This window comes from Stenella coeruleoalba, assembly GCF_951394435.1.
Source record: "Stenella coeruleoalba genome assembly, chromosome: 16".
Taxonomy (NCBI): domain Eukaryota; kingdom Metazoa; phylum Chordata; class Mammalia; order Artiodactyla; family Delphinidae; genus Stenella; species Stenella coeruleoalba.
In genome coordinates, this window is record NC_137162.1 from 2006498 (window position 1) to 2032478 (window position 25981).

At 50.7% G+C, this 25981-nt stretch overlaps 1 protein-coding gene across 1 annotated transcript in view; it reads left to right on the plus strand.

The window, feature by feature from the left end:
• Positions 1 to 25981, plus strand: part of TCERG1L (transcription elongation regulator 1 like) — a 192676-nt gene that overhangs the window by 107113 nt on the left and 59582 nt on the right. Inside the window, exons 5-6 of the mRNA XM_079899219.1 lie at positions 17434 to 17525; positions 21092 to 21180. Coding sequence (XP_079755345.1) covers positions 17434 to 17525; positions 21092 to 21180 — 181 coding nt within the window. The remainder of the gene's footprint in view (positions 1 to 17433; positions 17526 to 21091; positions 21181 to 25981) is intronic.

The window sequence follows — 25981 nt, forward strand, 5'->3', positions numbered from 1 at the left end:
CCATGTGCTTGTTGGCCTTTTATGTATCTTCTTTGGAGGAATAGCTAGTTAAGTTGTTGCTTATTTTTAAATTGGGTTGTCTTTTTCTTGTTAAGTTGCACGAGTTCTTTATATATTTTGGATCCTACACCTTTATCAGATACCTGATTTCGAAATATTTTCTGCCATTCTGCAAGTTGTCTCTTCACGTTCCTGATATTGTCCTGTGATACACAAAAGTTTTCAATTTTGGTGAGTGCAATTTATCTACTTTTTTTCTTTTGTTGTTCATGCTTTTGGTGTCATATCTAAGAACCCATTGCCAAGTCCAAGTTCATGTCCCTCTTTTTAAAATCTTTATCACATTCCTCTCTAGTTGGGGATATTTACTTGATAGTGCCTTTCAAACCTCTAGTTATTATTTTTCTGTTTGGATGATATATATCCATATCTATATTAATATACATATGTTAATATAAATATATACATATATTGTATTTATATACATTATAGAGTAAGAAAGTTCTCTTTGGGAAATATAAACGTAAGTATATATAAATATAATAGGAGATATATATATATATATATATATATATATAGCTTCCTAGAGCTTATTTACGTTTTCTGATTGTTATTTTTTGATAGCACTTTGTTCTTGTTTCATGGATAAAGTACCTTCTCCGGTCCCCCTAAGGACACTATGTAAACATGAATAGACCCTAGGTGGGATGTCTTGCCTTCTCCTCTGTAGTCTGAGATCCACTGCCACTCTTTGCCCTGTGTTTACAGTTGACCTTATTCTTTCACACAGCAGACTTGCTCAGGTGTCCGGCAGTCCTGGGCTGCCCATCCACACTTTAGAATCAGCCAGTAGAAAAGTGAGCTCCCGCTGTGGTCTCTTGCGTTCCCGCAGAGCCTCTGTAGACAGATCTCACCTGGGGTTGGTGTGGGTGTGCTGGGAGCTCACCCCTTGGTAGTGGGCTCCTCAGCTGACTGGTGCGGAGGGCTTTGCTCTGGAGTAGAAACCCCACACCCGCTGCCTCGGCTCTTGCCAGGCGTCGTGTCCAGTCTCTGGCTTGTCTGCTGATTTGTTCCTCTTCGTTTGGTTGCTCTCTGCAGGGGAGAGGGCAGTTGACAAGCACACTTACCTCTTCCGGGGTAGATTCATCCATCTGTGTGCACATTTACTCAACCATTCAGCACTTATCAAGCACCTACTTTGTGTCATTCACAGTTGATTTAAAGTAGATTTAAAGATGAAAAGGCATGGAGAGGGTGTGGAGAAAAGGGAACCCTCCTGCACTGTCGGTGGGAATGTAAATTGATACAGCCACTATGGAGAACAGTACTGAGGTTCCTTAAAAAATGAAAAATAGAACTACCATAGGACCCAGCAACACCACTACTGGGCATATACCCTGAGAAAACCATAATTCAAATAGAGCCATGTACCACAATGTTCATTGCAGCTCTGTTTACAATAGCCAGGACATGGAAGCAACCTAAATGCCCATCGACAGATGAATGGATAAAGAAGATGTGGCGCATATATACAATGGAATATTACTCAGCCATAAAAAGAAATGGAATTGAGTTGTTTGTAGTGAGGTGGATGGACCTAGAGTCTGTCCTACAGAGTGAAGTAAGTCAGAAAGAGAGAAACAAATACCATATGCTAACACATATATATGGAATCTATATAAAAAAAAAAGGTTCTGAAGAACCTAGAGGGAGGACAGGAATAAAGACAGACATAGAGAAAGGACTTGAGGACACGGGGAGGGGGAAGGGTAAGCTGGGAGGAAGTGAGAGAGTGGCATGGACATATATGCACTACCGAATGTAAAATAGCTAGCTAGTGGGAAGCAGCCGCATAGCACAGGGAGATCAGCTCGGTGCTTTGTGACCACCTAGAGGGGTGGGATAGAGAGGGTGGGAGGGAGACGCAAGAGGGAGGGATATGGGGATATATGTATATCTGATTCACTTTGTTATAAAGCAGAAACTAACACACGATTGTAAAGTAATTATACTCCAAAAAAGATGTTAAAAAAAAAGAGCTCCTTCTGTTTTCAAGAAACTCACAGCTATGAAATCAGTCATTTAAAAGTGATACGCGGGAATAGAAATATGTATCACGGATTTTCAAACACAGAAGGACATGAGGTCTTTACTCCGAGTGGCACTGAGTGCAGGCTTTGCAGAAGAAAGGAACAGCGGTGCTGACAGTTGTGGAGGAGCGAAGGACTTTGTCAGGCAGAGAGGGAAGCAAATTCCAGCAAACAGAAAATTCTAGTGCAGAGGCACAGACACAGGGAGTGTGGAAAAGCCAACATCCCAGCCCAACCAGATGCAGAGAGAAGGAATAGTCAAAGTGGGGAGGTGACTTTGGCCAAAGGGGTCAGACGATCCCTGCTGAACACCAGTGCCAGAGTAGGTACATGGCTCTTACCTTATGGACTTTATCTTCCAGGAGAGATGCATCGACCAATTCAGTAAAGAGATAAGAAAAGGACAGAGCACAGGGCAGAGCAAGGATGCTCTGCTCAACGTGGAAAGTCATGGACAGCGTCGGAGAGGATGAGCCCTGAGCCCCTTTTGCAGGAAATCATTGCAGACACAGCGGGGACATGAAACTGCACCCTGTGCTCATTCTGGGGAGGGGTTCAGAGCAGCAGGAGTCCTAGAGAACAAGACTGACAAGTCCTAGGACAAGGAAAGGACGGATTGGATTCTGTCCTGTGGAGAAAGGGGTGCCACTGAAGGGCATGGGAGGTCCAAGGTCAGATTTACAACAGAAGGGCTGATTTCTGGACCAATGCTTCTGATTCTAGTTGACAAAGAGCTGATCCAGGTGGTAACCAGCCCCACAGAACTGGGGAAGGGTAAACCTAGGATAAGAACCTTCATTTGAGTATTTCCAAAACAAAGGGTCTCTTTTTACCAGGTGCTTCATGGTAAGTGTAGGATTGACTGTTTTTAATTTTTAATACCTTTAAAAAAGCTAGTCATTAAAAATGCAAGTCCCTTAGAAAACTTCTCCTGTGCTCTCAGCCAGTGCAAGCCCTGCTTGGGCGGCACCGAGCAGAATAGACAGGACGTGGATGCAGTGGGTCTCCTCGACCCCATCCTTCCAGGCACCTGCACTTGTCATAAAAATACATCTGTGTGCGGCAGTGGGCTGGCTTCTCGATGGCCTCAACAGAGGAATCATTCTCCCAGGTGACGGGCTGTTTACTCAGACGTCGAACCAAATTGGATTATACAGCAGCCGTGACAAACCAACTTGTGGGCGCTGCACTGTTTCTTCTCCCGTAGCGCACAGACCTGCAGTCCCCAGCCTGTATTTTTGTTAAAGGTTATGTTTGCCTTAAACTAATTAAAGCCATTTGTATCAAATGACTGAAACAACTTCCCTTTTGAAAATAAAGAAAATAACTGGAAGATGTTGGCTGCCCCCCCAAAAAAGTCTGAGTTAATTTCATCAACTGACATAGAACTGCATTATTAATTTTATTACATCTAAATGTGAAAATAAATCAGCTCGGCCAGGGCTGAAGGTTCATATAGATTAGTCTGCAGAAAGTCAGAGCTGCCTCAGTATGAGCTCTTTGGAGAATAACCAGCCTACAAATGCTAAAGCAGGGGCTATATAAATCCATGGCCACCACATCAACTATGCAGGGAATCTGCATAGCTCTTTCCAAATCACCTTTTGCTTTAGCCATGCGGAGTTTTAAGAAACATAAGGACACGTTTGTGCATTGGGCATACACGTATCCTTGTAAGTATCTGTTCACTTAAATCGCACCAGTGGGTTAGGTTAGGATGAATTTATCACACATCATGATTTATATCTAAGAAAAAATTTTTAAACAGGGTCTTTTTTGTCTCCATACAAATTCATGATCCTTTTAATGTGTTGTTGGATTCTGTTTGCTAGTATTTTGTTGAGGATTTTTGCATCTATATTCATCAGTGATATTGGTCTGTAGTTTCCTTTGTTTGTAGTATCTTTGTCTGGTTTTGGTATCAGGGTGATGGTGGCCTCATAGAATGAGGTTGGGAGTGTTCCTTCTTCTGCAAGTTTTTGGAAGAGTTTGAGAAGGATGGGTGTTAGCTCTTCTCTAAATGTTTGATAGAATTCACCTGTGAAGCCATCTGGTCCTGGACTTTTGTTTGTTGGAAGATTTTTAATCACAGTTTCAATTTCATTACTTGTGATTGGTCTGTTCATATTTTCTATTTCTTCCTGGTTCAGTCTTGGAAGGCTATACCTTTCTAAAAATTTGTCCATTTCTTCCAGGTTGTCCATTTTATTGGCACAGAGTTGCTTGTAGGAGTCTCTTAGGATGCTTTGTATTTCTGCGGTGTCCGTTGTGACTTCTCCTGTTTCATTTCTAATTTTATTAATTTGAGTCCTCTCCCTCTTTTTCTTGATGAGTCTGGCTAAAGGTTTATCAATTTTATCTTCTCAAAGAACCAGCTTTTAGTTTTACTGATCTTTGCTATCGATTTCTTTGTTTCTATTTTATTTATTTCTGCTCTGATGTTTATGATTTCTTTCCTTCTACTAAATTTGAATTTTGTTAGTTCTTCTTTCCTAGTTCCTTTAGGTGTAAGGTTAGATTGTTTATTTGAGATTTTTGTTGTTTCTTGAGGTAGGATTGTATTGCTATAAACATCCCTCTTAGAAGTGCTTTTGCTGCATCTCATAGGTTTTGGATTATCGTGTTTTCAATGTCATTTGTCTCTAGGTATTTTCTGATTTCCTCTTTGATTTCTTCAGTGATCTCTTGGTCATTTAGTAACGTATTGTTTAGCCTCCATGTGTTTGTGTTTTTTACGTTTTTTGCCCTGTAATTGATTTCTAATCTCATAGTGTTGTGGTCAGAAAAGATGCTTGATATTATTTCAATTTTCTTACATTTACTGAGGCTTGATTTGTGACCCAGGACGTGATCTATCTGGAGAATGTTCCCTGCGCACTTGAGAAGAAAGTGTAATCTGCTGTTTTTGGATGGAATGTCCTATAAATTCAATTAAATCTATCTAGTCTATTGTGTCATTTAAAGCTTGTGTTTCCTCATTAATTTTCTGTCTGGATGGTCTGTCCATTGGTATAAGTGAGATGTTAAAGTCCCCCACTATTATTGTGTTACTGTTGATTTCCTCTTTTATAGCTGTTAGCGGTTGCCTTATGTATTGAGGTGCTCCTATGTTGGGTGCATATATATTTATAATTGTTATATCTTCTTCTTGGATTGATCCCTTGGTCATTATATAGTGTCCTTCCTTGTCTCTTGTAACATTCTTTATTTTAAAGTCTATTTTATCTGATATGAGTATTGCTACTCCAGCTTTCTCTTGATTTCCATTTGCATGGAATATCCTTTTCCATCCCCTCACTTTCAGTCTGTATGTGTCCCTAGGTTTGAAGTGGGTCTCTTGTAGACAGCATGTATATGGGTCTTGTTTTAGTATACATTCACCGAGCCTGTGTCTTTTGAATGGAGCCTTTAATCCATCCATGTTTAAGGTAATTATCGATATGCATGTTCCTATTACCATTTTCTTAATTGTTATGGGCTTGTTTTTGTAGGTCCTTTTCTTCTCTTGTGTTTCCTGCTTAGAGAAGTTCCCTTAGCATTTGTTGTAGAGCTGGTTTGGTGGTGCTGAATTCTCTTAGCTTTTGCTTGTCTGTAAAGCTTTTGATTTCTCCATCAAATCTGAATGAGATCCTTGCTGGGTAGAGTAATCTTGATTGTAGTTTCTTCCCTTTCATGACTTTAAATATGTCATGTCACTCCCTTCTGGCTTGTAGAGTTTCTGCTGAGAAATCAGCTGTTAACCTTATGGGAGTTCCCTTGTATGTTATTTGTCATTTTTTCCCTTGTTGCTTTCAATGATTTTTCTTTGTCTTTAATTTTTGTGAATTTGATTACTATGTGTCTTGGCGTGTTTCTCCATGGATTTATCCTGCCTGGGTCTCTCTGTACTTCCTGGACTTGGGTGGCTGTTTCCTTTCCCATGTTAAGGAAGTTTTCATCTCTAGTCTCCTCAAGTATTTTCTCGCGTCCTTTCTCTCTCTTCTCCGTCTGGGACCCCTATCATGTGAATGTTGTTGTGTTTAATGTTGTCCCAGAGGTCTCTTAGGCTGTCTTCATTTCTTTTCATTCTTTCATTCTTTTTTCTTTATTCTGTTTTGCAGCAGTGAATTCCACCATTCTGTCTTCCAGGTCACTTATCCGTTCTTCTGCCTCAGTTATTCTGCTTGATTCCTTCTAGTGTATTTTTCATTTCAGTTATTGTATTGTTCATCTCTGTTTGTTTGTTCTTTAATTCTTCTAGGTGTTTGTTCTTTAATTCTTCTAGGTCTTTGTTAAACATTTCTTGCATCTTCTCAGTCATTGTCTCCATTCTTTTTATGAGGTCCTGGAGCATCTTCACTATCATTATTCTGAATTCCTTTTCTGGAAGGTTGCCTATCTCCACTTCATTTAGTTGTTTTTCTGGGGTTTTATCTTGTTCCTTCATCTGGTACAAAGTATTCTGCCTTCTCATTTTGTCTATGTTTCTGTGAATGTGGTTTTCCTTCCACAGGCTGCAGGATTGTAGTTCTTCTTGCTTCTGCTGTCTGCCCTCTGGTGGTTGAGGCTATCTAAGAGGATTGTGCAAGCTTCCTGACGGGAGGGACTGGTGGTGGGTCCGCCAGAATGGTTTTGACTTCTGTGTTCTGATTTGCAGCTACATCTTAACATGAGCGATGGTGCTTTGGAGCAATAAATGGTCTTTCCTATAGTATTTGCAAAGGGCTGACAAGTTTCCCTTAAAATTTTCATGATAGAATAGTTGCTACTACAATGTTTTTGAAGATCTGGCCAGAAGAACCAGCTGTATTTTGCATGGAAGATAACTGGACCTGGGGCTGAGTTTACACATGTGGGGAGCAGGGACGCAGGGAGCCCCTCTGCTCCTGACTCACAGGGCCCCTCCTGGGTCTCCATCCAGCCTGGGGTGTTCTCTGCCTGCTCAATGGCAGGCAGACCCTGTGCAGTAGACGAGGCTAGTTTAGGACGATGTTGCCCCAATTATTGCTGGGATCCCATTTCATGAGCACCTGCCTTGGCAGACGTTGTGCTCAGCACTATAGTATACTAAGTATCTCTGTCCACAGCCAGAACATTCATGTGGTACTGCTATGGACTGAATGTTCCTGCCACCCCCCTCAAATTCATATGTTGAAGCTGTAACCCTCAATGTGATAGGATTTGGATGTGGAACCTTTGGGAAGTTATTAGGTTTGATGAGGTCATGTGGGTGAGGCCCTTATGATGGGATTGGTGCCCTTATAAGAGAGACACAGAGCAGTCTGTCTCTCTGTCGTATGAAAACTCTTGGAGAATGTGGCATCTGTAGAGGAAGAGATCTCTCACCAAAACCCCACAATGCCAGCACCCCGATCTTGGCATTCCAGCCTCCAGAAGAGTCTGGAAAAATAAATGTCTGTTGTTTAAGCCACCTCATCTGTGGTATTTTGTTATAGCAGCCTGAGCTGACTAAGGTATTATTTTTCCTATTCTGTTGGAAAAGTTGAAACTCAAAGGAGGTGAGAGATTGTCCCCATATTTCAGGCCTAAAATAAGTAGCTAAGCTGGGTTTAGACTCCCAGGCCTGCCTAATTCCGAACCCCAGTCTCTGTGCGGAGCCCAACACCAGTCTGGTACCCCAGGAGGCAGTGGCTGCTGTGCCAAACTCCCTGGTCCCTGAGCTTCCGAAACCAGGTGAAGGGAGAGTGTTGTCCCTAACTGAACCCCACTGCAGCTCCCTCCTCCCAGGCCAGGGACCCATTGCTGGGGGAGGGCCCAACCCCGGCAGGAGAACCAGAGGGTATGTCCCAACCGCACAGACCCAGGAGATTCCTCAGACTCAGGACGGCTGCTTCAGTTCCATGGTGGGCAGTGTGTTGAGGGGAGTCTGTGCCCCCCTGTCCTGAGCCCTAAAGTTCCCCAAGATGAGAATCCCCTCCAATGGCTACATCAAACCCAAGGGCCCAGCCACACACCTCCTCTTCATGGGGCTGGACATTGCTAACAATAGAACATGCTCAGTGATCATAATTCCCATTCCAGCAACAAGGGTTTCACAAATCTCCCTTTTATATTACAATTGCTTTAATATTGAATTTTTTTTACATAAATGTTCCTATTCGATAAAATTTAATGATGTAATTTAGAATATGAATATATTTAATCATGCGTTTCTCTTCCATATATAACTAAAGGTTATATAAAAAATGTACTTTGAGGATGTTTTAAAATCTGAGGCCATGAATACTTATGCCAAGGTAACTAATGTGTTAAATACGATATCTGAACTCTAAGACTCTAACGCTTAATTTTAGCATTGTCAAAAGGCTCCTAGGACTGCTACAGGCCTCACTTGAGATTCCTTTTCTATGAAATAATAGTAACAGTAGCTAGTAGCCTTGAAAAAATCTTCAGTGTGAAAATAAAATGTAATTACTTTGTTACATGTACAAAGCACTCTATAATATACTATGTGTAATGCAGTATGTATAACTATTTATATTGACAATTTATATGCCATTGTCCGCGTATTTTTAGCTTTCACTGCTCCTTGTCATATCCACGTGGTGGGGGGGAGGGGGATGGCTGCTCTCTCGCTGGCCTGCGTGGCCTTATCTCCCCACTGGGCCCTGCCTTCTGTCACTTGCCCTGGCACCTGTGGTCCGAGTCCTGTCCCGGATGTGGGTCTCAGCTCTGGGACTTGCTATTCCTTGTTTCCATAAGTTGTTCCCGCCCCCTGTCCCAACCCCTGTCCATCTTTGGACCCTCCCTCCACCTGTCGATTCACCTGCCAGCTCCAGAGGAACCTGTCCTGTCCTCTCCCAGGTGCCCCTGGCCGCAGGGGTGGTTGGTCCTGAGGCCTGCAGCTCACCTGGCTTCACGTGCCTTTCTTTTCCTTTTTTTTTTTTTAAACGTCTTTATTGGAGTATAAGTGCTTTACATTGTTGTGTTAGTTTCTGCTGTATAACATGGTGAATCAGCTATATGCATATGTATATCCCCATATCCCCTCCCTCTTGCATCTCCCTCCCACCCTCCCTATCCCACCCCTCTAGGTGGTCACAAAGCACTGAGCTGATCTCCCTGTGCTATGCCGCTGCTTCCCACTAGCTATCTACCTTACGTTTGGTAGTGTATATATGTCCATGCCACTCTCTCACTTCGTCCCAGCTTACCCTTCCCCCTCCCTGTGTCCTCAAGTCCTCACGTGCCTTTCTTTTCCCTCTACCCACCTTGTACCTCATGCCACCTTAGAGCAGGGCCACACCTGCCACATGTTTTGACCAAAAAATGAAGAAACTGTCGTGAGCCTTTTGGAGCACTGCTGTCACCAGGTGCAGAAATGAGAATGTGGTGACTACTGAACCTACTGGCAGTCACCCCTCTGCGGTCAGATCAGAAGTGGCTTCTGGGGAATCAGGGAACATGGGCCCCCTCTCGTGGAAGGACCTGCCCTGATCAGCGGTGTGACAAACCGTCCCTGTGACGTGCCAATGCGGGTTCTATTCGTCTGCTGTAGATCAGAAGTTAGTAACCTTTCCATTAACCTCAAAACCCACATCAAATAAAAATCTGGGATCCTTTTGCTTTAATGACCTCGGATTTGAAGAAATTGCTGGAAGCCCCCGTCTCCCAGCCCTCCACGGTGGTCTTACTGGTGGTTGGGCTGTGCCTGAACTTCCCAGGTTCCTGGGCCTAGGCTGGCTCGGCCTCCTGGCTGCTGTGAGGCTGACACCCAGGGAAACCCGGGGGACCCAGTGGCCTGTGCGGCGGGACAGGCTGAGCTCTTCACATCCCAGCGCTTTAAACAGAGGAGTCTTGACACCTCTGCTTAGTGCATTCTCGAATAGAGAAGAAGAAAGTTTAAAAATTAACTTAAATGATACCAATTTGATGTTTCTGTGTTTTTAACTGGAGCCAGTCCTGCCCTAGGGCACAGCGTGGGCTGTCACCAGGACCCAGGAAAGGAAACAGAGAGGTTCTCCCCTGGGGCTGCTCACGCGTGTAGCTCCCACCCAGGTGGCCTGGGGACCCCACCTGTCCACTCTGTGACGGGGCCCCGCTCACCCTTCCCACCGCAGGGAGGGCAGGGGGAGGTGTTGCCAGGTGCCCACACAGGTGCCCCAGGGAGAGATGTTTGCCTGGTGTCCCCACGAGAGAGAATCATAGGCCCTCCTCGGTGGGGACCGTACAGGAGCGTGTCCCCAAGGGACCAAAACCAGCGTCAAGGATCATGTCGAGTTATTAAATGCTGGAGTCCAATGAAGGAGTTGGCGCTTCTCTCTGGGAGTTGCTGTGTCTCCTCATTAAACAACTAATCTGGGGCTCTTTGGGGGGTACAGTAGGGTCCTGTCTGTTGGTTCTATTCTTTAACTTGATGAAAGAGACAGCCGGCAGGTGTGGAAACTGGACAGTCAACCTGGCAGCATTTACACTGAGGCAGATGCTGGATCCTGAGGGATCTGGAGACACCTGGTAGGTGGGGCGGGGGGAGGCCGCCCCGTGTCGTGTGCTTCCGCCGGAGCCCCAGCGTTGGGGAGACCTCACATCTGGGGGATGGGGGAGAGTCTCCACGACCAGGTTCTACATTAAAGCCAGTGCCCGCGAGAGCTGGGGGTCCTGTCCCCGAGGCTGGAGGAGCCCTGCCTGTCGAGTGAGACCCTGGAATCACGCTCAGCCCCGAGGGGCTTCCTTCAGGCCTTTTGAGGAGCTCTCAGCAGTCGTGAGATGCTCATCGTTACATTCGTCGAAGCGCAGCTGATGGAACGAGAGACGTTCAAACTGCGAAGCACGTCATCCCTGTCCAGAACGACTGCAAGGACCTCAGCCAGCGGGCGTTCTCGTTTCTCGCACCAGCCCACGAGAATCTCACCACTAAGCTCCTACGAGCATCGCTCTGGCCATTGTCTGGTTTCAAATTCAATGTCCTATTAAAACAGGTAACCTCGGGATGCAGAGGCTGGACGAAGCTTCCTCAGGCGGCCCTCCCGAGGAGACTTCGGCTACGAGGCAGAGTTCTCAGGGGCCCAGGGATGGGCTGAGGTCTGCACCTGCCTGGCGGGGAGGCGTCCGGCTTTGCCATTTTGACCACACTAGGTCAGAACCTCCCTCCCCTGTCACTTCAGTCCCCTGTGGAAGCCGCGATTTCTTAAAGCTCTGAGAGGGACGTGAGGGAGCTTGAAAAAGCCTCAGAACAAAGAGAAGGAAGAGACTTAATAACTGTCCAGGAAGGTAGAGGCGACTTAGGTAAAAAATGGCAACATGCCGGCCCTGTTACTGGAGAGAAAAGGACTACGGCAGAGGGGCTTGGGGGCTGGACGGCTACAGTCTGGGAGCACAAGTGTCATTAAAGACAAAAAGAAACTGTAGTCTGGATCTAGAACGGTCAGACGTCGGTGGAGACGGGAGATATGGGGGGAGCATACAGGGGGTATCGTGGGGAGTCCTGTCCTGGGAACCCGCCCCCCAGCTTTTCACCTGCCCACCAGCTGACGTTTGTCCCATGCCTGCTGCTCAGTGCCAGCCCCGGAGGTGGCTGTTAGCTGTGGCCGCGGGAGGCTTGCTGGAGGCGGGGACACGGCGCACACTCCACCCGTCACGTGCATGCAGGCGTGAGCGCCCAAGCAAGAGGAGGTGACAGAGCACCCTCGGAGGCAGAAGAGGGGAAATGATAGACCGTAGGACAATTTTCAAAGACGCTGTCCGTGTTTTGAAAGCAATGCATAGTCTATATAGTTCTTATAACAGACAACTTATTTTTGATGTCAGCTGTAGAAAACGTCATCACACTTCCTGCACTCATGTGTCATTCTTTTCTGACATGGGTGGACCAGAGAGTAACCTAAGTAAGTAGTGGATTTCTGTGTAATGCATTTAACTGCTGTGATGGCTGGAAAGTCATCAAAATAGTAGTCTTTTCTGTGTGTTTGGGTACGTGTGTGTGTCTGTCTGTCTGACTGTCTGCGTGTAAGCATGTGGCCGTGTGTGTTGGGGGTGCACCCTTGCCTCTCAGGTGGATGGGCTCCTGAGCCCCTGGTGCCAGCTCGGGTCCTCAGGGTAACCGCCGTGACAAGCCCAGCCGTGACCCTTGTGACACCCACTTTGGTGGCAGCAGCACTGCCAGGTGTGTGCTCTCTGGCATCCCCGGGGCGAGGTCGAGTGATGGGCGGGTGTTTTCCCCCTTTCAGCAGCTGTAATTCCTGTGCTGCCTTGAAAGGTGGGCGTTGCTGACATAAGTCAGCCTGGGACTGTGCAATGGATTTATGCTTTTTGGAAAAGATCGAATGCCGCACTTTTGCAATATGCGCCACCTGAACCAAAGAGAAGTGTTTTAAATGATGGTTCGCAGTCTACAGGAATGTATGAAAAATGTAGGGGGGCTCACAAATGATATGCCATTTGCCTGAAAATGATATTCAGTTACAGTGGAGGCTGGAAGGCCTTGTCTAGTTTTCTTAGGTGTGAAATGAGATGACTGTTTCTGCTTTGCTTAAGCATCGCAGAAATTATTTTAAGGCAGCACTTACAGGAGACAGTATTCGAGATGAAAATACCATTCATTATTCTCCTTAAGGCATTTCTTTAAGTGATACACTATTGGTTCTTGGAGGTGAGAACATTCATGTATGGAAGTGGGGTCACTAGATCGTGGCAGACACAGAAAATGGGACCCCAGCACTCCAGGATTGCCCCTAGCACCCCATGTCCTACACAGGCTTCTCCAGGACTGGGGGGGGGGGGTCACTGGGGAGAAACCTCTGTTTCTGAGCACATTCCCCAGCAGGGACCCGTCTGTTCACTTCCAGTCTTTGCAGGCGGAGGCCTGTGCGCACGTGGGGTTTAGTGGCGTGGACTGGCTTTGTCAACCTTCCCATCGTGGCCAGTGGTCTGCAATGACCAGGGAACTCAAGTCATCCTGCTGTCCCCCCAACCTCACGGGCTCCCCCAGGAGGTCACAATCAGGGTCGTGTGGTGCAGACCATCTGTGGATCAGGGGTCCCCTTGGTCTAAGAGGAGATGCCCCACTAATTCCAAATTCGTCACAAGCCACTGTTGGTTTTCAGGATAGAAAAGGTTAACTGTCTCTTCTGCCCTCTTCCTTGGGGTTAATCCATTTCCTTCTTCCCCGGGAGGAAACCAGAAGATTATTCTGGCCCTCCAAGTTCACTGCTCATATCTTCTATTTTGGGGGAATATACCCCAAGCAGTTGCAGATGTCCTGTTGACTTTCAGAATCCCAGAATTGGAAGAAACTTAGGAGATCGGTCCATTTTATAGATGAGGAAACTGAGACCAAGGGAGGGCCAACTTTATTGGATTAAAATGAGATTGAATTTCAGAGTCACCTTTTGAATTAAAAGATGCGGACGTGTTTTTATATCTTTTTGACAAGTTAGACAATTTTGACTCGTCTGCAGTGGTTCTTTATGTTAATAATTAAGAAAGCAACTTTTAAATGTTTAAGACAATCCTAGTGCTTTATTCAGTATAGTTTTGGGTGTATAGTAATTGTCCCATTACCACTGTATATGAGCTATCTTTGCTCTGAGGCCTGATACCAGATAACTTTGAGTCTTCACGTCCCCGGGACTCTAAGGGAACAGGTGGCTTAGATGGGGACTGATGACCAAGAGGTGACATGCTGGGAAGCTGACATGGACCCCTGACCTCAGATTAGGACACAGCAAGCCCACCTCGCTCTTCTTCTAGGGAAACGAGGTTGATTGATTGCCGAGCTAGACGTTTCCACGGCTAAGTCTCGCCTATGAGGAGCATGGCTTTTCTGTCCCCTTTGTTCCACGGGACAAGTTTTGCCGACTGTTCACCTTCCGAGGGCTGTTGTGTATCCCCTCCCGTCACCCTTGCCAACTCCTGCAGCATTTTGAGGGAAGGTGCTGTCTGATCGCTCACTCCACTTCCCCCCACTTCTCCCTGCGAACAGCCAGGGTTGTGCTGGATTCTGTACAGGCAGCAAGTACGTGTTTTCAGTGGACTGTGTGCAGTTTTCACGCAGGCCCCTTTCTTCTTCCCGGCTTCCATGCGACCTTTCTGGGCCTCCTTGTCGCTCAGCCCTGGCAGGAGGAAAAGCAAACTGTCTGAGAGCCCTTCCCCTCCCAGGGCTGGGCTTCATCAATAGACCAACCGCCCCCAAAGATCTGACCATCCTGCCCCCCTCACAGGGTGGAAGGGCATCACACACGCCCCTAAGTACTTCAGCACCAGGTCTTCAGACTTGTTGATTCTCCTCCACAAACTAGTTCTCTTTGACACCCAAGGGAGCATCTGATGGCAGCATCATCGGGGTTTGTGGAGAGGCCCAAAGCACAGGGTGGTTCAGCAGGTCAGAGTGGGCCCCGGAGTGGCCCTCGGGGAGACGTAGCATCGGCTCTTCCAGGACGAACGTGGAGACCCAGGCTATTACGAGAGGGATCTGGGCGCCCCAGCTGAGCCAAGCAGCGAGGCTGCACGAGCCACGGCTGTGCGGGGGGCGGGCTCTTACGGAAGCCGCGCAGGGCGAGGCTCAACGTCTGTCACAGGCGCTCTGGGGGCGCGTGTGCCGCGAGGCCTTCAGCGTGATGATCAGGGCCGTCTTTGCAAAGGAGCCGTCACAGCGAGCAGCGCCGGGCATGCAGCCCAAATGCCAGATTTGAAGAGCTAAGTTTTACGAAGATCAGGTGTTTTCAATAAAGGAAAACAAATTAATATACTTTCTCAGAATAATGAGGGCACACACGTAAGCAAGACTACTCTCATTGAGAACTGCGTTACGATGGGCACCCAGGGCCTTGCGGTCGGTTTCCTCGCACTGTTTTTACAACGTGTAGTATTTGCATGAGGTGAGAAGATCCTCCCATTTCCAGCGACGCCCGACTGCTTTGTTTTCTGTGCGGAGCCCCCGCATCGGCACACGGCCCCTCCCTCCGGGCATGGCCCGTGCGGACTGGGAAGGAGCCCAGACCGTGTGCTCAGGCGGTGGAAAGCTGCTCATTTCTACTCACCCCTCAGGTCTCGGTCCAGCAGCTCGAAAGTAGAGCCCAGGGTCATAACCAGGCCCTTCCACTTCGTTGCAAATTCAAGCTTTTCTCCCCTTTCCTTGGGCCTTGCCGGGAGGCAAGGTGGGAGCAGGGAGAGTTCAGCTTCCTTTTTGTTCTCTGGCCTCCTTCACAGAGCAGGGGTCGAGCGTCCCAGGTCCTGCGGGCGGCTCTGGGGAGGTTCTGCAGGCTTGGTCTCCTGGGCAAGGCAGTATCCCTGTGTCCCCGGCCTCTCTTTCGCACAAGAGCTGCTCTGGTGGCCTCTTCAGACACCACCCTCCGTGGCTCTGTCCTCAGTGCCCCCACCCCGGCGCAGGCCCTTGCGCTTTTCTGGCCGGTGTAGACCTCTTGCTAAGGCTGCCCACACCCAGGCATCCTTGCAAAGCCCCTCTGCCCACCTCGGGCACCAGCCTCCCACCCTGTTCCTCAGCTGCAGCGGCGGGAAGGGCTGGGTTCCAGGACTGCCCCGTGGATGCCCCCTGGCAAACCCCCGTTCCCGTCTGGCACGGAGTTGGTGGCTGGTGGGATCAGGGCCTGAGCTGAAGCCCAGACGGGGGTCCCCGGCTCTAGACCTCGTGACAGGCCGGGCTCTGCAGGACGAGTGGGGACAAGGTATCAGAGAATCTACTGTTGACTCAGTGGAACCACCCGCATTCCTCGAGGCTGGGGTGTGGCTTGTTGACTGAGGTTTGCTTTACAGTCCCTTCCCCAAGGCCGACGGTGAAATGGCCCTGTAAGTGGTGTTGCCAGGCCCGAGGCGAGCCTCTGGGTGGTGGTCACGGCTCCCCGGGAGCCCAGTGGTCGGCACTTACCGCCCCCGTGTGAAGGGGATGTGCGTTCCAGGCTCCAGACGCACGCGGTTTGGAGATGTGAGGGCAGCCGGAAGCCGCAAGGTCTGGGGTCCACACTTGGTCTGTTTGCCACCAGCCTGAGCTAAGGTCCCTTTAAGAGCCAGGACCAGCCAGCTGGCCCCTGGGGAGAGCCTGCAGGCCAGGCCACGCTTCAGAGTGACAGCAAGCCTGGCTGCGGTCCTAACAACCTCTGTCCGTCCATCCATGTCCGTGACAGGTGGAGGCGGGGCCTCAGGGCTGGCTCCCGCGTGCTTCCGCCTCGTCCAGACGCAGCACCTCTGTGGGGACTGGACTTTTGGTCCAGGTCCAGAGCTGGCCCCGGGGCACTGCTGCACCTCTGAGGTACAGTTGTTAGTGGGGTGCCTGCTCCCTCACCCAGGCTCTGGGGCGACTGCCCTGCAGCCTGGACCTGGCTCTGCAGCCACTAGGGTGCCAGGTACCGATGCCCACCGTGGCACCATGGCCGGGCCCCAGGTGGGAGCCAAGCCCAAGCATGCACACACACACGTACACACACGTACATTCGTGAGAACACACAGACGTGCACACACACAGACACGTACACACACGTACATTCGTGAGAACACACAGACGCGCACACACACAGACACGTACACACACGTACATTCGTGAGAACACACAGACGCGCACACACACAGAGCAGTGCTTGTTGTTCTCTCCTCCCTTCCACTGGGAAGGAGAGACCCTGGGACCTGCTCAACTGTGTTGCACAGACAGGAGCTCCAGGTCAAGCAATCCCTTCCAGACCCTTCCAGGGTCTCCTCGGTGAATTTATCTATTTGTGAGGCTGGTGTGTTTAGGTGGCTTGGTGTTTCTACTAATCCTTGCTCCTAACACCGTGGTTAATCTTGCTGTCCGTCACTGCCCGCAGACGTCTGAGGCTACGCAACGTCTTTGAATAAGATGAAGCCTAAGTCTGTTTTCATATCTGGAGTCAGGTTGTTTCCACTTTCCCCTCCCTCCTCCCAGACAGTCACTGTCGGCACAGTCAAAGCACTGTGCAGGCCACCCATGGGGGCCAGAGTCCACTTTAGTGATGGGCAAACAACGGTAACAGGAAGTCTGGCCAGCATGGACCCCCAGCCCCTGTTGGGACAGGGCTCAGGGTGGCCCATCACGGCCACTGGCTGTTGAAGCCTACGGAAGCCTGCCTCTGCTGCCCACATTGGCCCCCTTGTCAGGGAGACCTGAGTCCCGTCCATTGTGACCCACGTGGCCTGGTCCAGGATGCGTGCGTGGCCAAGTGCTCCGTGGACAGTGCTGTGCAGGCTCAGATGCGGTTGCCAGGACCTCACCATGGAGTCGCAGTGGAGGCGTGGCCAGCACCAGTCGGCACAGCTTCCCGTGGGATGCACCGTGCGCACCACCACTCTGAATTCTCCAAGCCACTGTCTGTCCTTGTTCAGTTTTACAAACTGACAGGACAAACAGATGCTAACGACGGTTGTTTTGGCCCCGCAGATAAAAGCAGAGAGCACAGCCGGGCGCCCTGCCCGCCGGCCCTGATGCTGCACGGGGAGACGAAGAGCCCGGCGGGAGACAGACCAGCCAAGGTCAGTGGGCTGCGAAGATGTGAAACCCCGGGCTGGGGGCTGCGGGGCCCGCACGGCCTTCGTCCCTGTTTTCCCACCTGGCTCTCGGCAGTGGTGCTTTGCAGTCCCCTGGGTGGAACAGGGCCGGATCCAGCAGGACAGCTCCAGAGCCCCGAGGAAGGGAAGGGGCATCCGGGAGCCGGGCAGACGCAGCCTGGCCTTCCCTTCCTGGTCTGGGTCCAGAGCTCGCTGGCCAGCACTGCTCAGAGGAGTAGTGACCCTGGCCTTCTGGGTCCGCCGCCCTCACATCTCAGCAGGCACGGGCACGGGCACGCGGGCAGCCAGGCCGTGCAGTTGGACGCCCCTCAGGCGAGGCTGCGGTCTGCGTTTGGTTTCACTGTTATAGGAAAACCAGCACACGTTTGTGTTTCCTGAACGCATTAGAGTCTCAGGTCCTTCCCTTTGCTCGTTTACCAGACGGCATTTTATAGACTGTGAACGCGTTGGATGCATTTCTCTTCCCACGACTCACCCAAGAGATCAGCGTTTATTGCTGCTTTTGAAAGTCACAAACGGCACTTTGGCCTCTGGCCTGATCTGTCAGCTACGCTGCGGGCCTCTGGCCTGCCCCGGTGTCGTGTGAACATTCTCTCTTCCTTTGCTGTTACCGGGTGTGTCTCTGCCTCAGCCTGGCACGTCCCCGTTCCCGCTGGTTGTCATACCGGTTCCCTGTTAGTGACGTCGCTGGGCACACACTCACCTGTGGGCCACGCCTTCCTCCCCATCATTAGTGCCGATGCTAAATGGTATAAATGGATCACGAACGTTAGTGCAAATTAAACTGTTGCTCCCTGATGTAGGATTTCTCTATAAGAGATTAACATCCGTGTCAGAATTACATGTTTATTAAACAGATCGTCTTTCTTCTGTTTTAGCTGCTTTCTTCATCTCTGGGCTCTGTGCCTCTAATTCATTTTTATTACTTCAGTGTGAAGGGGAGTTTTATGCCATGATTAGCCTTTTTTTTTTTTTTTTTTTTTTTGCGGTACGCGGGGTTCTCACTGTTGTGGCCTCTCCCGTTGCGGAGCACAGGCTCCGGACGCGCAGGCTCAGCGGCCATGGCTCACGGGCCTAGCCACTCCGCGGCATGTGGGATCTTCCCAGACCGGGGCACGAACCCGTGTCCCCTGCATCGGCAGGCGGACTCTCAACCACTGCGCCACCAGGGAAGCCCATGATTAGCCATTTTTATCACCCACAGGAAATCATAACCAGCGTGCATCTCAAGAAGGCGACCTTGGTAATTTGAGAATTACCAAGAGAACCCCAGCTTTGCCAAATTGAAATGTTAGTCCCCATCAGAAATCACGTCCCACCGTATTTACTTGAATAATTAGTGGGGGAAATCTACTACTCGAGGCCCCTCGTTAGGTTTCATTCTTCAGTAGCTTCATAGTGAAAATCCCTCCTCGTTTTTCTGCTTGGATTAGTAACGTAAACTCTGGTCTTGATATAATCATATATTTCTAACACAACTGTTTCTCAATACTCCCAGTTATGCTATTTTCTCACAGGAAACAAAGACATTTTCTACCACCCCGAAATTCTACAAAAAGATCGTTCCTCAACTTATGAACTTAGGGATAATCACGTAAATTACAAATCATTTAGTCAGTGTAATTGTACGTCACAATGAATGAAGGGCCCCAGGAAGCCCCCAGTAAGAGACCAGGATGGACAGACGTGAAAGAGATCACCCCTCACGTCATGGATCTTACCTGTCTAACCTTTAATTGACGCGGTTCCCCATGGTCCTTGCGCAGAGGCCGCGCTAGACCTGGTCCGGATGAGCTCTTCATCCCGGCCCTTCCATCCATCCTCTGCCTGGCTCTGCCGGCACTGGCCGTTCTCTCCTGATGTCGCGGGCTCGACTCCCGAGTGAACAGGGGGCAGGTTCACCCCGTTGCCTGTGGTTTTGCCGGCGTTCACGTGACTTGTTTGGGGGTTTTCCTACCCTTATAGACCCTTGGTGATCTTTTAACTTTATATTTGAATTTATGTTTCAGTGCTCTCATAACGTAGCACTTTGCTCGCTAACGATTCTGTTTCAAGGGAGGTTGGGACGGTGGGCATGAGTGCTGGTCCCGGTGTGGCCCTCGGGGGCCCTGGAACGAGCCTGTGGACTCCTGTCCTTGTGCAGCCGGCCTGGCAGCGGTGCCCACGTGGGGCGTGGCAGCATTGGCATCCTTGACTTTGAATCCTTCCCACAAATGGCTAACCGTCTCCTCACCCACACCGCCTCATAAAGCACTGACGCTGATGATGGTAGAAACAGATCCGCAGAGTTTAGGGTGACATTTAATTTTTTTAAAACGAATCTAGAGCTTTGATCGCTCCTGACTTTCTCAGCTCAGAACCTGGCTGCTGCGTTGAATAATTATGCACTAGTATCTTTTAATCTCACCTGATTTTGTGAAAGAGAACACAGTCCTTATTATACTGTTCTAAATTTGAGATTAAAACCATGGAAACAGCTGGTAGAAGAAAAAACAGTGTTTCCTCACCACTAGAATTTATTGTGCTAACTACGGTTTCATTTCTTTCTTATAGCTGTTCCAAAACTGAGATGGCACTGACTTTAAAAAAACAAAAATTCCTCATGGTAATTCTTCAGTTCCACCTGTAGGAGTTTGGTTCTGTTTCCCTTTGTTTAAGAAAATCTTGATACCTGTCGTACATCAGTGCAGCTAAATAAGTTCATCTGAATCTTGGATCTGTGTTTCTGTTGGCGTCATAATTGCCCATGTTTTCTAATCTCAAACAACTTCTGTTTCTCTCCAGATTCTGACCATAATGAACAATGATCAAGTGTCCCAGCCATAGTTTTTTTTTTTTTTTTTAACTTTAGGGAATAATCTTCATTTTCTTCTGGGTGATGTCATATTCAAACTTTATTTTCTACCTGAAGACAGAGACGGAGTGATTTTCAAACCCAGCTGTGCACCACAGTCACCTGCACACGCCCTGAACTCTGCCCTCACGTGGACGCTCTAGAAGGAGGGGGTGGGGGGAGTCACCGCAAGGACACAGGCTTGTCACGTCCCCTGCCTTCAAGGGACGGGACGGCCCAGCCCAGCCACACCTGGGACCCTCACTGCTCCAAGGTTCTCTGCCGCTGAAGGCAGTGTTTGGCCGTAGAGTGACTCCAGCCCCTGGGTCAGCCCATCTCCAGAGACGAATCCAGTGGGAGTTTCTGCCCCCAAGACACTAAGGCATCTGGAAGCAACCTCTCAGCCGCCACCACCTGTGTCTGCTTCTACAAAAGCAGGCAGCTGAGCCCATTTGGGATAATTAGAGGGAAGCCTTAGTCTGAATCACTCAACACGGTCAGTGGTACCATTAATTCTAAATTCTCATGTGGCTGCCGGGTCCCATTAGCTGGCTCTGCTGAGCAGGCCATTACCTAATAGCTGCTGTGGGCAGGTCTGTCTGCAGAAGACTTGTTATTCTTTACTCGTTTGCCTGTAGCTGAAGAGGACTGTTTAATTTTTTTTTTTAAAGTTCTCTCCTTCTCTCTCTGCTGAAAGGAGGTTCCATCGATCCTAGTGACGGGCGAAGACAGAGCGGCCAAAGGCACAAGACCCGTGGCCTCCACCCCGGTGCCCGGATCCCCCTGGTAAGACGCCCGGAGGCTGGGAGCCCTGTCTGATCCAGCATTTGCTTGTTGTCCCCAGAGAGAAATGCATACTCTGTCGGTAATGCTGTTTTAAAAAATTAACTTGCAGCTCCTGGCAGGCAGCTCTCCACACTGTGGCCACCTTCTGCCGAAAAATAGCATTTAAGTGATAAGTTATCCTGCTCGAATATATTTGCAAATATGTATTCAAATAGTAATGTTGTTGCATATGTATCCGTGAAAGGCAGTGTCTGAAGAGACGGCAGCACGCCTTGAGCTTCAAAGGCCTTTCCCTCTACTCCAAGAAGAGCGTAACTGAATAGCTGTTAATTAAAGATGTGTCTGGCTCTCTGCAGCTGCCCTGTGAGGATTCCTGGTCTTTGAGTACGCCACACTCAAAGCGCCCTCCACGAGGGAGCCACTGGCTTTGCTTTTTTAAATGTCCTTTTATAATGGAGTCATTTGGAAGCAGAAAAAAAGGTTATTATAGTAAAATTAGCTTTAAAACCTGAAGATTAGATTGCAGGATACAGTTGGGAGGAACAGCTAATTTAGAGAACAGAAGTAGAACCATTGGCATCGTTTTATGCACCATCAGGGCGGAAGCAGCAGCCGTCCGTGGTCCCAGGCTGTGGCATTCGCCCTGCATGGTGTCCTGAGTGACGTCTGGCATCTGTCCTGCCCTGCAGCCCTGCCCCGGTCACCTGCTCACTGCGAGAACCTGTGCTCTTAACTGGACAGGCGGGGCACCCGCTCCTCTGGTCGGTCAATGGTCGGTCGGTGTTGCGGGCATCTGGGGGCCCCCCGCCCTCTGCCTTTAGCTGAAATGCTCGGCACCCTGGGGATGCCTCACGGGTCCGGGCTCCCTGTGCTAACACTTAGTGACACAGTGTTTCCAACGCCTACAGAGTGTCCTGCAATTAATTCAGTTGGTTTCTGACACCAACTCCTGGGTTAGCCAAAACCCCGCAGGCTGAGTGAGGGCTCAGTCCCACCCCTCTTCCCCTCCTTCAGACCCAGCCGGCTTGCCGGCATCTCTGCCCAGCTGATTGCGAACTCAGGGCTTCCCACGACCTCCCCTCGGTTTGAGAATTTGCTAGAACAACTCACAGAACTTAGAAGAGTGATTTACTTATGATAGCGGTTTTATTATAAGGACACAACACAGGAACAGCCAGGTGGAAGAGAGGCACAGGGCAAGGTGTGGGAGGGGTCTCGGGGCCCCCATTCCCTCTTGGGGGCATCACCCTCCCAGGACACCAACGTGATCACCACGTTCAGCCTCTCTGACCTGAAGGAGGTTTTATGGACGTCTTATTACTAGGCACGCCCTCTCCCCTCCTGGAGGGCGTGAGGTGAGGCCACAAACCAGCCCTCTCGACCCGTAGCGGGTCCTTCCGGGCCCAGCCCCGTCCTCCAGGAGTCACCACGTGGGGCATGGGAGCAGACTCGAGTGTGCTCAGAGGGGCTCCTTGTGAGTAAAAACAGACGCTCAGTCACTTAGCTAATGCCAAGGGCTTTAGGAGCTTGGTGCCAGGAACCGAATGGGGGACAAAACAAAATTCAACTATTTATTTTTTATGACGCCACGAATGCTGTTTGGGGTCTTCTGTAACCAGACTCCTCACATGTGTTTCTAAGGCCAGCTCACTTTGCCACAGATCGTACTGGGGGTGAGAATAAATTCAGTGCGGGCGCGTGGCCCTGCTACTGGGTACATGATGCTGCCCTTGGGGATTATAACTGGGGAGAAGACATGACCTTGGGCCCTAGAAGCTTCTGATTGTGGAAGCTGTGGTGTCAATTCCTCAACAGTACTGTGTTACAGCACAAAATGCTTCCTGAGGTCCTGGAGTCACACCGTCCTCGTCTGCCGCTGCCCCTCTGTGTGGGTCCTTGGCCTTGAATTATTAGCGTGGCGGCCATGGAGGGAGCCACCCTCTCCTGACTCACAGGCTGTCACACGGCACGAGCAAGTCGTGCCGCAGGGCAGGCGTGTCCAGGCCGCGGTCCGGACTTTCAGATGAGGCCGTGGTGCGCTTTCTGAGTGGGAGTTAGGCCCGCCGGCCGGACCTGGGCATCCTTCCCACCTCTGCTCCCCTATTTCCCTGCCTTCCTGACTCAGGCCCACCTGAGCGAGGCTGCCCGGCCTCACTGAGCAGCCCGGGGTAAAGGGTGCCAGTGTGTAAAAAACCCCACACCTGGGAGGCTGGGTCTGTGCATCCCCTGAAAAGTGGAAGAGGGACCTGGACCTCGCAGGGAGCAGGGGGGCGTAGGGGCAGCACCAGACCGGCTTCTACTGCAGCCTCCCTCCCTCCCGACTGGGGGAGGCTGTGCGCAGCGTGGTCTGACGCGCCCTTAACCTTGGTGTTGCACCCACGGAAGCCTTGGTGAGGACACGCCCTGCGTGACCGCAATCTGCCTCTGGGAAGAGCTCCTCTGCCCAGGGGGCTGCACCTGCTGCACCCAGTGAGCTCGGGTCACCCGCCACGACCCCGTCCAGGGAGCGGGCTCGTCGTCAGCCTGGGCCTGGGGTCAGCCAGGTCCTCAGGAGACGAAGGACAGAGAGGCCTCCTGGAGGTGCGGGAGCCAAAGCACGGCCCCCCCCACCTGTCGCCCCCGCCGGCCGCCGCAGGCCAGGAAGCTTGAGGAGGCCCTCGCCCAGACCAAGAACGTGCCAGGGACCCGCTGCCTGTAACTCTCTGGTAAGCAGGGGTTCACAGTGGGGCGTCCACGCGACAGTGCACTGGGGAGACTGGGGGAGGTGACTGGGTCTGTAAGACTCAGCGAGTCCAGGGATCCCGGCGGGTCTCCAGGCGCTGTCAGAGGCTGTGGTGACCAGAGGAGGGGGCAGGGCCACGGGAGGGCACGGCTGTCTCCACCGAGTGGGTCTCCACCTCTCACGGCCGAGCGCCCGGAGTGCCTCTCTGTGTCCGAAGTCAGTGTGTTCTTCCCTTGACGGTGCGTCCTCTCCATGGAGGCCCCCAGCCGGTCAAACTCCGGGCCCGCTCCCGCCGAGCCGACCCCCATCTTGCCCTCTTGGGCTGGCAGGGAAGCCAGCGCTCAAACTTCCCTGCAGTGAGAGACCCCCAGGTTGAGGAAGCTGGACTCTGCAGCGGGTCCCCGGCACATTCTCTGCCTGGTTGAGGGCAACGGCTGGTTGATGTAACAGCAGAGGAGGAAACACTGACTGTTCCTGAAGGCGGATTCTCCTGGACACCCTGGGCCTTGGTCGAGGTGGAGCCGCCCGGAAGCCGTTTGTTCCGTGAAGATGGCCTGGGGTCCTGGACGACGTTCTGATGTGAGAACAAGCCTCCTGCGTGGGCCACTCTCTCCGCAGGGCTGCCTGACGCTTCTGTGCTGTCCCCTGTCTCCACCACTTGAAAATGGGACCATAAGTTCATGGTCAATGACCGAGGGCTGGCAGGCAGCATCTTTCAGGAGCTACACAAAGAAGTTAAAGCAAGTGGGGTCTTCAGGGGCACAGGTGGATCCCCTCCTCCAGGCAGCTCCCACGCCGCCAGGGTCTTGGGGCCCTTCCAGACGCCTGTGTCCCAAGCTGGGAGCTGAGGACGCGCGGGTGCTTCCCCTGCACACACGAGGCGTTCCTGTGGCTGGTCACTGCCCTCATCTCCAGCCGGCAGGTTATCAGGTCACTAAACGCACATTGGTGTCGGTGGGCGCGGCAGCCGGAGGTGCCCAAGCTGGAGACCAGGCTTAGAGGGTGAAAAACAACACGCCGGTGTGTCCTGTGCTCTCAAGACCCCCCTGAACCTTGACCTCACTTCGGACACAGGGTGTGTGGTCCACCCGCATGGAGCGGTTCTGCAGCACACCAGCTGGGTGTCCCACAGGTCAACCCACCTGACACTGTCAGACCCCACGTTCAGGGCTCAGACCCACAAGACTGTACCCCCTCTTCAGATGCCGAGTGAAAGTCCAGGTTGTCACCTGTGCTTCTGACCGACCGGCTCTAAATCAAGGTTCGAAGCACCTCCTTCTGTGTTCAGTTAATTTGCTAGAGCGACTCACAGAGCTCAGGAAGACCGTCTACTTACTAGGTCATCGGTTGTTATTAAAGGGTACAACTGGGGAGCAGCCAGATGGACGAGCTGCACAGGGTGAGGTATGAGGCAGGGGCTCAGAGCTTCCGTGGCCCCTCCAGGCATCACACTCCCCAAATCTCACATGTTCCCCAACCTGGAAGCTCTCCAGTCCTTGTGGGGTTTTATGGGGGCTTCATCCCATAGGCACGGTTGATTAAATCATTGGTCGGTGGTGACTGACTCAACCTCCAGCCCCTCTCCCCTCCCCAGAGGTTGGGGCGGGGACAGAAATTTCCCACCTTCTAATCACAGGCTTGGTCCCCTGGTCACCAGCCCCCTTCCTTAGGGACCTTCCCAGAGTCCCTCACTGAACTCGGGCGTGGAGGAAGGAGCCTGGGATGTGAGTAAGAAGACGCTCCTTCCACCTCGACCCCTCCTCCCTCCTCCCTTGGGAAGAGTTTAGGAGCTCTGCGCAGAAACAGGGACGGGGACCAGATACACATGTCTGGGCATAAATCACAATATCCCAGGAGGGAAAGTGGGAGTGAGGTTTCTACTCTCCCTCAAATCTTCATGTCTGCGGGCCCCAGTGTGCCTCACCCAACCTGCCCCGTGAAGCCGGGGCTGCTCAGTCCTTCCAGGTCAGCCCTTTCCCAGGGACAAAGGTGGGCAGAATGAGGAAAGGAACAGAGAGCAAAGGACACAGAGGTGCTGCCTTTTCAGCTCAGAGACCTCAGCCCTGGGGATGTGACCCA